General features: G+C 40.1%; 1 protein-coding gene across 1 annotated transcript; it reads right to left on the bottom strand.

The window, feature by feature from the left end:
- Positions 1–11239: 11239 nt before the first annotated feature.
- LOC145035436 (uncharacterized) lies at positions 11240–11667 on the bottom strand. Its single transcript, XM_078983981.1, has 2 exons — positions 11346–11667; positions 11240–11262 (listed from the first exon to the last, which is right to left on the bottom strand). The coding sequence occupies exons 1-2, from the start codon at positions 11665–11667 to the stop codon at positions 11240–11242; spliced, it is 345 nt and encodes a 114-aa protein (XP_078840107.1).
- Positions 11668–12011: the final 344 nt, after the last annotated feature.

Genomic DNA, 12011 nt, shown 5'->3' with positions numbered 1-12011 from the left:
GGTATTACTAGGTATAGGCACACAGACATGTGTATAAACACCAATCTAGCAAACAAAATTGGGGCTTTAACCATGCTACAAAAGAGCTAGTAGAGGGAATGCGAACAAGAGTACAACACTCTTAAGCACATACGTTGAAAGTCATGAAAGTGGATATTGTTGGAATAGTGTCTAAGGCTGCAACTATATTAGGCAAGTATTTGATCCGGTTGTGCATGGTCCTTTTGGGTTGCCTTCACCATAGCAACTTGATGGATGATTTGTTAAAAGAGAGTAAATATTATAAGGAATAATATATGGTTATTTGATTAATATAAGTCATAGATTAATTGGAATTAATTTGGTGACTTAAAGAGATTAATTAAATAAAGGGGTTTAAACTGTCAATTGTTTGATAGTTAAACTTTAGACTATAAATCCATTGGGATATGCTTTGGACGAATTCTATGAGATATAGGATAGCTAAAATCGTCCAAAGGCTTATCTATGGAATGGATTTGGATAGCCTTAAGAGAAGATTATCCAATTAGGGTTTAGGTTGTAACCCTCAATGAGTCTACAAGTATAAATAGACCCTAGGGGTGAGGGAATTCGACACACCATAAAAAGTAGAGATACTCTGGCCGAATTCCTCCCCTCTCCTCTCTCCTAAATCATCTTGCTTGCTATTGGTGTTTGTAAGCCATTAGAGGAGTGACATTTGTGACTCTAGATGCTCCAAGACAACAAGATCAACAAGGAATTCTAGATCTGTTTCAATGTTGTTATTTAACCTAATTAGCCATTAGAAGTATTGGATTCAAAGCATGTTTAATTAGAAAGCCTAGATCCAAGCATTAGGGTTTTGCATGCGCACATAGGAAAGTTCTTATGGCTAAAACCCATCAGTGGTATCAGAGCCTAGCTTGGTTTTATTTAAATTGTTGCTTGATTAACTGAAACAAACCTGCAAAATTCGATTTTTGGGTTTATGAGTCATGGACTCGGCGAGTTCCAAAGTGGACTCGGCGAGTAGGCCTATACTCGGCGAGTCCGAGCGTCTGGATTAGGCAAAACCGGGATTTTTTCATGTTTATCTTATGGAAACTTACCTTAATCATATTAGATCAACCCTAATTCGATTTTTTGATATATATGACTATTATCTTGATCTAATTAAAGATATTTATCATCTAATAAAATATTTAATTTCCTTATGTGATAAATGATTAATTATTTTGATAATTATCTTAAAAGAAATCTTGGATAAATCAAATAAAGATAATTAGGATATTAATTGTTAATTGGAATTATTTGTTATTTGATCCTTCATGTTTTAAATGTTTAAAACCTACCCTAAAGGTTTTGAAATTTATATTTGTGATTAAAAGTTTTAATTTAGACAACTTAAATTTCAAACCCTAGATTTTGAAAAAAGTTTTAAAATACAACCCTATACTAATATGATATTACTAGAATAATATATATATGTATAACTAAATGCTAGTCTTACCGTTAGTAGGCCTCATTCACGAAGCCGATCTATAAGGTGGGTATAAGGTTGCGGCCTATAAAATGGCACTTAATGGGTGTACACTCACACCCACCGCTTGCTTGATTGGTGGAGGGTCGTTAGCCGAACGGGTAAGATAGGGCAACCTCATCTTCTCATTAAAAGTATAATAAGAAATACAAAGTAACTACACGTTTTAAAAATTTCCCAATCTTAGTTACTTTAGGAAAAGTGAATTGATGCAATCCCATGAAATTACACTTTGCACCTTGCTAAGAAGTTAGTGGAGCGTGTGTGGTTTACCGGCACACTAATTGGTTCTAAGCGAAGGTGGCAAAGGGTGATTCATTGTTTATCATAGTTCGATGGAGCGTGTGTGGTTTACCGGCACATCGAATAGGTGATCGTTACAATGAAGGCACCATGTGAATTTGCATGGTAATTCACACCCGCTTTGTGATCCTCGGCATCCCAGTCACAAACGAGAGGGGCATATCGAGATTTAAACATGTCATTGAATAGTTTCAATGAATCTCATCCGAACCTAGGAATTCTCAAAAACACTTAGGACTAATAGTTTAAGTTTTGTAATGGAGAATTAGTGAATCGTCATTCACTTACCTTCAATTTATTTGCATGTTAGATTACGGCATCCCTTCTCTAGTATGTAAATGTTATTGTTGGATCCTAGCCCTAATTTTCTTATTGGGTGATAATTAGGGATTATTATTCTAATCTATCTTTGTCCTTTTTCTAATTGAAGATGTCGAACGCAAACAACGTTGCTGCTAGTTCTTTCACGTTGATGAGCCTTTGCTAAAAGGTCACCTTCGATGGAACGAACTTTAGCGAATGGATAAGATACATTCGCACCATTGCTCGCTATGAGGATAAAGAGTATGTCCTCGATGAGAAGCTCGAGAAAATCAACCCCGAAGTTGCTACTCCCGAAGAAATCACCGCCTTTGAAACTCATGAGCGAGATGCAACGAAGGTACATTGCATCATGATCGCCACCATGAACTCCGAATTCCAAAAGTCCTACGAGGACATGTATCCATACGAGATGCATCAAGACTTGTTGGAGAGATACCACCAAAACGCGAGACAAGAGCGTTATGAGATTTTCACTAACATGATCTCCGCTAAGATGGGTCATGGAGAATCTTTTACCGTGCACCTGCAAAAGATGCAAAGGTATGTCGACAGCCTTCGCAAGTTAAATGTTGACTTCGGTGAAGACTTGGCAATCGATATGGTGCTTCACTCTTTGCCTCCGATGTAAAACCAATTTAGGATGACCTACCATGTAACGACCCGTTTCTGGTATGTTAATTAATTTGATTTTGGACTAAGTTTTTAAGAGGGACTCGGCGAGTTCTAGCCTGACTCGCCGAGTCGGGTCGCGCATCTTGTGCACGCGGGAGCCGGCGACTCGGCGAGTCCATATCCTGGACTCGGCGAGTCCGCCCGTCTGGGTGAAACCCTAAATCCCCGGGTTTGCTCACTATTTAAGCCCCATTATAGCCTCCATCTCGTCACTTTTTCCCCAGAGAGCTGTGAGAAACCCTAAACCTTCCTTTTGTGAGCATATAAGTGATCTTGTTCCATTTTGTGAAGGGGTGAAGAAGGAAAAGAAGAAGGAAGCAAGGAAACGAGTTCTAGTGCCAAGATCCAAGGTCAAGTGTGAACTTATTGAGGTATTTTCGGAGTTCTCTTCTGGTTTCATGCTTAAACTTCCATTAGAGCTCTTTTAAGGGCTATTTGATGCTTGTTCCAAGCTTTATGCTTGCTTGAATGTGTTATTAAGCCGAAATACCTTTGGATCTGAGTGTTGGGGTGTTGTAGAGCCCAGATCCACTGTCTTTTTGGAGTTACATTGCTTATTAGCCATGGATCTACCCTTATTGTGCATATTTTAGTCTTATTTCCCTCATTCATGTGGTTGTGCACGTAAAGTTGGAAACTTTACGTGGTAAAACAGCTTAATGGACCTAGATCTATCATTTGCATGTGTTGGATTTAAGAGAAATCGAGTAAAAATATGTTGCATGGCGGCGACTCGGCGAGTCGGATGAACGACTCGACGAGTCAGGTCGCGAGTCCCGAGTTCTTCAGTTTCATCAGTGTCGAGTGGACGAGGTGAGTTAGGGAGTGGACTCAGCGAGTTGAGAGTAGACTCAGTGATGGAGGGACTCGGCGAGTTTGTTCATGCAACTCGGCGAGTCCAAGGCAATCTTCTTGAGGATCAAGAACAACTCGTCGAGTCCGTTCATCTGACTCGGCGAGTCGGATGAAGATCATCTGAGTTCTTAGATCCAGAGGGTACTCGTCGAGTCGATGCCACACTCGACGAGTATCAGCGTGTAAGAGTTGAGCGGAGAGTCTAGGACTCGGCGAGTTGGGTATCCCGACTCGGCGAGTCAGCCCTGAGTAAGTCAACTTTGACCAAGGGTAAAAGAGTCATTTTACCCTGAGTGTAGTGTTAGTGATTGATTGAGTGTGTTTATGGATTTGTAGCCGAGGAGATTCAGGAGCAGCAGCCGTTAGCTTTCCGAGCCACACACTCATCCGCTAGCTTACGAGGTGAGTTTCCTTCCCGTAGGGGCGGGTCTAAGGCCACAATGCCGGCCCGTCCAGTTAGTAGTAGTTTCTGGACTTCGGTCCGATGTAGTAGTTAGTATGTTTGATGCCTTCGTGGTTCAGACATAATTCATGTGCTATGTGTTATGTGTTCCGGGCTGCGGCCCGATGCAGTATGCAGTATGTTTGTTATGATATGCTATGCTATGCTCAGTCAGTTCCGGGCTTCGGCCCGATGCAGGGGATACGGTCCCAGTCAGTTCCGGACTTCGGTCCGATGCAGTCAGTTCCGGACTCCGGTCCGATGCAGTCAGTTCCGGACTCCGGTCCGATGCAGTTAGTTCCGGACTCCGGTCCGATGCAGTTAGTTCCGGACTTTGGTCCGATGCAGGGGACAAGGTCCCAGTCAGTTCCGGACTTCGGTCCGATGCAGTTTCCGGGCCCCGGCCCGATGCAGTGGGCAAGGCCCAATATGTGTTTATATGTTTTTGTATGGTATGTGGTAAGTTGGGGGAGCTCACTAAGCTTCGTGCTTACAGTTTCAGTTTTGGTTTCAGGTACTTCTGCAAGCAAAGGGAAGAGCTCTGGGTGACGGCATCGCACACACCACCATTTCAGCTTTAGTCTGGATTTGATTTAGTTGTTGTTTTGATATAGTATGTTACAGTTTCCGCACAACACTTTATTATATTTTGGGGCATATCACGCATGGTTTATTTATATGATACTCTGATTATAGTTTTGATGGTATTAAAAACGAAATTTTTGGGTCGTATTTTTGGGTTGTTACATACCACATGAACAAAGAAGAGGTCACCCTAAGCAAACTCCAAGGTCTCTTGAGGGTCGCTGAGAGCAACTTCAAGGACAAGTCTGTTGCACCTACTCCCAATCCGTCCGCTGCTCCTGTCTTGGCTATTGGTCAAGGGAAGGGAAAGAAGAGGAAAGCTTCATCGAATAACTATCGCAAGGTGAAAGCCTGAGATGGTGCCTCTTCTAGTGGGACCAAAGTTGATCCCGCTAAGCCCTGCTCCAACCCAAAGGAGGCAGAGTGCCACCACTGCCACAAGATAGGACATTGGAAGAGAAGCTGCCCGGATTACCTGCAAGCGATCAAAGAAGGAAAGATCAAGCCATCTTTCGCAGGTATATACACAATCAAATCTAATGATTCTAATCATGCTATTTCTTGGGTTCTTGATACCGGTTGTGGTTATCACATTTGTTCTAATGTGCAGGGACTAAGAAGAAGTAGGGATGTAGAGCAAGGAAGGATCAATCTAATCATGGGGAACAGAAGATCGTCGCCTGTGACCAAGATTGGAGTGTATTCTTTAGTGCTTAGGAATAGTTTGGTTTTAGATTTGAACAATTGTTGCTATTCGCCAGAAATGGCTAGAAACATCATTTCATTTCATGGTTTATATAGACAAGGATTTAGATTTTCTTTTAATAATGAGAATGGTTCTATTTTGGCTTATCTAAATGGTGTCTTTTACTTTGAAGCTATACCATGTAATGGAATATATGAAACTGTTATGATTGTTGATAACTTAGGAAATGATGTTTTGAATATTGATTCTTCCACTAGTATGGATAAAGCATCCTTGTGGCATTGTCATCTTGGACATGTCAACAAGAAACGCATAGCACAACTCCAAAAGGATGGAGTGTTAGAGTCATTCGACCTTAGGGAAGATGACACATGCGAGTCTTGTTTACTTGGAAAGATGACTAAGTCACCCTTCACGAGTACTTGTGAAAGGGGTGAGGGGCTATTGGACCTAATACATACCGATGTATGTGGACCCTTTAGATCAACCACGAAGGATGGGAACCGCTTCTATGTGACTTTTACCGATGACTATAGTAGATATGGGTATATCTACTTAATCAAGCAAAAGTCAGACACCTTTGAAAAGTTCAAAGAGTTCAAGAATGAAGTGGAGAATCAATTGGGCAGGAAAATCAAGATGATTCGATCCGATCGAGGAGGAGAGTACCTAAGTCTTGAATTCCACGATTATCTCAAGGAGTGTGGAATAGTTTCGCAATTGACGCCTCCTAGGACACCGCAGTTGAATGGTGTGGCAGAAAGGCGTAATCGAACCTTATTGGATATGGTTCGCTCTATGATGAGTCGTGCTTAACTACCTATCTTCTTTTGGGGGTATGCCTTAGAGACTACCGCCCATATCCTTAACCGAGTCCCTACTAAGAAGGTTGCCAAAACACCTCACGAGATGTGGACAGGGAAAGCTCCCTCGTTGGCACATATCAAGGTTTGGGGTTGCGAGGTTTTCGTAAGACGAGATACTCACGACAAGCTTGAACCTCGAAGTGAGCGATGTATTTTCATCGGCTACCCGCAAACATCCTTTGGATATCTCTTCTATAGACCGAAAGACAATGTTGTCTTTGTTGCGAGGAGAGGAGTTTTCCGAGAGCGAGAACTCATAAGCCAAGGAGACAGTGGGAGGCAAATCGAACTTAAAGAGATTCAAGAATCGATAGATGAAGGAACCTCTACCGCTGGCATTCAACCCGAGGAGGAAACTCCGGTTGAACCAATTGACGAATCCTTACCTCTTAGACGTTCCGATAGAGTTAGAGTTCATCCCCAGTTTTATGGTTTTCATATTACTACCGAAGGGGACACGTATATTAGTGATGGTACACTAGTAAATCTTGATGAACCTAATAGCTATAAGGAAGCCATGGCAGGCCCGGAGTCTGCGAAATGGAAAGAGGCAATGGATAGCGAGATCCAATCCATGTACGATAACCAAGTTTGGAATTTGGTTGATTATGTGCCCGAACGTAAGACCGTTGGGTGCAAATGGATCTTCAAAAAGAAGACCGACGTGGATGGGAACGTACACACATATAAGGCGCGATTGGTCGCGAAGGGCTTTACTCAAACTCCCGGAGTTGACTATGATGAGACCTTCTCACCAGTTGCGAAGATTAAATCTATTAGAGTGATGCTAGCAATTGCCGCATTTCATGATTATGAGATTTGGCAAATGGATGTCAAGACAGCTTTCCTTAACGGAAAGTTGGCTGAGGATGTTTACATGGCTCAGCCAGAGGGGTTTGTGGATCCGAAGCATCTGAATAGAGTGTGTAAGCTTGAGAAGTCCATTTATGGACTTAAGCAAGCGTCTCGCAGATGGAATCTTTGCTTCGATGAGAAAGTCAAAGAGTTTGGATTTGTACGAAGCGAAGACGAATCTTGTGTATATGTCAAAGCCAGTGGGAGTATAGTAAGCTTTCTCGTTCTATATGTCGATGACATATTACTCATAGGAAACAACATCCCGACTTTGCAGGAAGTCAAGTCCTGGCTCGGGAAGTGTTTCGCTATGAATGACCTCGGAGAGGCTTCTTACATTTTGGGAATAAGGATAGTAAGAGAAAGAAGTAAGAGACTAATTGGACTTAGTCAGAATACTTACTTAGAAAAGGTACTAAAACGTTTTAGTATGGAAAACTCAAAGAAGGGAGAATTACCGATATAAGGAAATGCCAAGTTGAGTAAGACTCAAAGTCCGAGTACCGAAGCTGAGATAGCAGAAATGAGCCGAGTACCATACGCTTCCGCAGTTGGCTCAATCATGTACGCTATGACTTGTACTCGCCCTGATGTAGCCTTCGCTTTGAGCATGGTTAGCAGATACCAAGGGAACCCTGGCAAAGCACATTAGATTGCGGTGAAGAACATCCTTAAGTACCTTCGGAGGACGAAAGAATGGTTCTTAGTCCTTGGAGGGAGTGATGACTTGAAGGTGCGAGGGTATAGTGATGCCAGCTTTCAGACCGACAGGGACAACTACCGTTCGCAGTCGGGCTGGGTCTTTACCCTAAATGGAGGAGCAGTGACATGGAAAAGTTCCAAGCAGGAAACCGTAGCTGATTCAACGTGCGAATCAGAGTACATTGCAGCGAGCGAAGCGTCGAAGGAGGCAATATGGCTAAAGAACTTCATTGGTGATCTTGGAGTTGTGCCGGCCATAAAGGAGCCCATGGAGATTTTCTGTGATAACGAAGGTGCGGTTGCCTTGACCAAGGAACCGAGGGATCATGGTAGATCTCGACATATCGACAGAAAATATCACTTCATTAGACATCGTGTAGAAGAAGGACAACTCGTAGTGAAGAGGATATCATCAGAAGATAACCCAGCAGATCCGCTTACGAAGGGACTGAGTAGGGTTAAGCACTTGCAGCATGCTAGGAGTATTGGGCTGAAGGATGATATTAGTATAGATTATATAGTGTTAGAAACGTATAATAGATAAATGTAATTAACATTTGATGATTAAATAAAGGAGTTTTATTTATGAGTAAAGTTACTGTCACATGTTAATTGTTTAACTATTGTTTCACTTTGCATGTTTTGACTTCCAGAATAATTGAGTTTATTAGGAATAATCGAATTATTCAAATGGTCCACAATCGTTCATATGTTGGGAGTAGATATGAATGAAGATTGTCATGAATTGGTGTGTAGAATGTCTAAATGGTGTTAGACATAGCAAGGGTTGCTGCAATGTTCATGAGTGCTTATGAACTGCTTTTGAGCATTGGAATAAACTCGCGCTTGCTGGAATCACCTTATGGAATACGATATAAAAGGTGATCGCAAGACGATAATATCATATAGTCTTAAAACCTAGATATATGGTTTATTATTTGTTAATTGATTGTACATTGATATTGCGAAAACGCATCAGTAACTCGGTGTTATAAAACGCATTGTTGTGTATAGTTGGTTAATGAATAAGTAAATGCATATAAGTCGAAGTTTATCTGTAACTTTTATCTAAGAAGGTAAAAGCGATATCTCGGCCGCTCGATGATTTGATTTGACTTATGTGTCGGGCCCGGTCAGAACTGAATTGATGTGTTTGATTAAGTTCTATGTCAAATAAATCAGAGATCGAGAAACCTAAATGCTTGACTAACCATTCCATAGGATTGTCGGCATGATATCTAACAGAGGACTGTACGATCCCCTATCTAAAGGACAAGACTGATTAGATCAGAGTTGACAGCGTCTTTGAGAGCTATGATTGCAAACCGAATTGTACTTGTATAGTTACTAGACTTATCCAAGTAGGAGACTGTTGGAATAGTGTCTAAGGCTGCAACTATATTAGGCAAGTATTTGATCCGGTTGTGCATGGTCCTTTTGGGTTGCCTTCACCATAGCAACTTGATGGATGATTTGTTAAAAGAGAGTAAATATTATAAGGAATAATATATGGTTATTTGATTAATATAAGTCATAGATTAATTGGAATTAATTTGGTGACTTAAAGAGATTAATTAAATAAAGGGGTTTAAACTGTCAATTGTTTGATAGTTAAACTTTAGACTATAAATCCATTGGGATATGCTTTGGACGAATTCTATGAGATATAGGATAGCTAAAATCGTCCAAAGGCTTATCTATGGAATGGATTTGGATAGCCTTAAGAGAAGATTATCCAATTAGGGTTTAGGTTGTAACCCTCAATGAGTCTACAAGTATAAATAGACCCTAGGGGTGAGGGAATTCGACACACCATAAAAAGTAGAGATACTCTGGCCAAATTCCTCCCCTCTCCTCTCTCCTAAATCATCTTGCTTGCTATTGGTGTTTGTAAGCCATTAGAGGAGTGACATTTGTGACTCTAGAAGCTCCAAGACAACAAGATCAACAAGGAACTCAAAGGTATGATTCTAGATCTGTTTCAATGTTGTTATTTAACCTAATTAGCCATTAGAAGTCTTGGATTCAAAGCATGTTTAATTAGAAAGCCTAGATCCAAGCGTTAGGGTTTTGCATGCGCACATAGGAAAGTTCTTATGGCTAAAACCCATCAGATATATGTTAAGTAAACTTGTATTTCCATGCAGTAAAGGAAATGAAAAGGTATTGAGATGGGAAAAAACGACAGCTCTTTTCAAAGTAACAATAGGACATGTTGGCCTGAACAGAAAAAGAAACACAAAACTAGAGGTGTTCTTTTGCTTTGTTTTTAGTAGGCCTTGTCTAATTTGAATGAAACACAGAAAGGCGACATAAAAACCATTATATTTTGACTATTTTTGTGTTTCAACCACCTTCAGTTGGGCTAAAGAAAGCCGCCTAATTTTAATAATTTTTTCTATCTCATCGACTTTAGGTTGTGTTTGGCGCGTCACAGTTAACTGATAAGTTAGCTTATTTTTCGAGCTTTTTTAAATTGTCATGTTTGGCAAATCAAAAAGTAGTTGATAAGCTAACTTTTTAAAAAAGCTACTTTGAATAGCTTTTTAAAAATTTCCCAAATATACCCTGATTTAATTACAAAAAACATATTCTTTTAAATGTTCTTTTATGTCATTTCATATCTTTCAGCTAGCTTATCAGTTACTTTTTACCAAACGTTATTTTTTGCCAGCTAGCTTATAAGATAGCAGCTAACTTTTCAATTATCAACTAGCTTTTCAGCTACTCGCTAGTTTTTCAGCTAGTCAGTCAAACATAACATTAACATAGAAATGATTGTCAAGGCTGTTACAATAGAAAATTTTGCCAGATTTTAGGTTGTGTTTGGTGCGCCACAGCTAGCTGATAAGCTAGCTTATTTTTCGAGTTTTTTTATGTTGTCGTGTTTGGTAAGCCAAAAAGTAGCTTATAAGCTAGCTTTTTGAAAAGCTACTTAGACTAGCTTTTTTAAAATTTCCAAATACACCTCTTAATTAATTATAGAAACACATATTCTTACATGTCCTTTTATGTAATGTTATATATTTCAGTTAGCTTTTCAACTAGTTTTACCAAATGTTATTTTTTATCAGCTAGCTTTTCAGCTATCAGCTAGCTTTTTATTTAACAGCTAGTTTTTCAGCCATCAACTAGCTTTTCAGCTAACAGCTAGCTTTTCAGCTAGTCCGCCAAACATAACCTTAGTAGCTTTGTGTAATATTTAGTTTCAAAGTTTTCATTAAAGTCATTAAATTTGATAAATTTTCAATTGTAACAACATTAATATGCCATAGCAAGTCATGATGGTCTCACTCAAAAATTATTTTCGAACTTGTATGAGTTTTCATTAATGAAATTGAAATATATTTGGAAACCATCAAAAATAACAAAAAAAAATATCGGATGCCTGACACTCGTCTAGCAAACTATAGGAAGTCAACACCTAATTCTATAAATAAATAAATAAATAAAAAAGAAACCTATATTTACACTCCAGACCCAAAAATTAACACAAAAGATAACTCCGATTACTGTAAAAATCATCAGTTTCATCATCACATTCACAAGCAATTTCAAGAGCAAGCCCTAATTGATCATCAAGATACCTCTCCAGCAGATTCCATTCCACCACCACCACCACCTGTCCAGCTCCTTCCACATCCAGCGGCGGACCTGATTTCAGCCGACAACGCTTCCGGCCGCGCCGGCAGAATCGGAAGCAGATTTCAACGGCACACAGGAAAGGAAAAATCGCGCATACGATCGGGATGAGCAAAGGCAAGCAGAGAGCTAGAATCAAGTACCTTAACCGACGTCCATTCAGCCACGATGTCAACAGCAAAGCCATCGCCATCGTCGGATTGTGTAATTCGTCATGGTCGTCTTCCTTGGTGATCAAAAGGGGTTTTTGAGAATCGTTTTCGCACTTCAATTTGGGTCTAGTGGAGCAACAGAAGAAGAAATTGTTGAACATTATTTGATTGGAGAAATTGGGCGGTTGATGATCTAAGCATAAGCATGGTTGGAATGTTTGGGAGAAGGGATTAAATAATTCATAATTGATTGCATCTTTTAAAGCCCCATATGAGTTGCTGTACACATGCTAACATGGGATCCCCACATGCCAACTATACTTCCATATTTCATATTTCGGTAACATATTTAAAGAAAAAAGAATTCAGTAATGATAACTGCTAA

The sequence above is a fragment of the Lactuca saligna genome, chromosome 3, assembly GCF_052625555.1.
Source record: "Lactuca saligna cultivar CGN05327 chromosome 3, ASM5262555v1, whole genome shotgun sequence".
NCBI classification, from domain to species: domain Eukaryota; kingdom Viridiplantae; phylum Streptophyta; class Magnoliopsida; order Asterales; family Asteraceae; genus Lactuca; species Lactuca saligna.
This window is presented reverse-complemented; position numbering and strand designations above follow the sequence as displayed.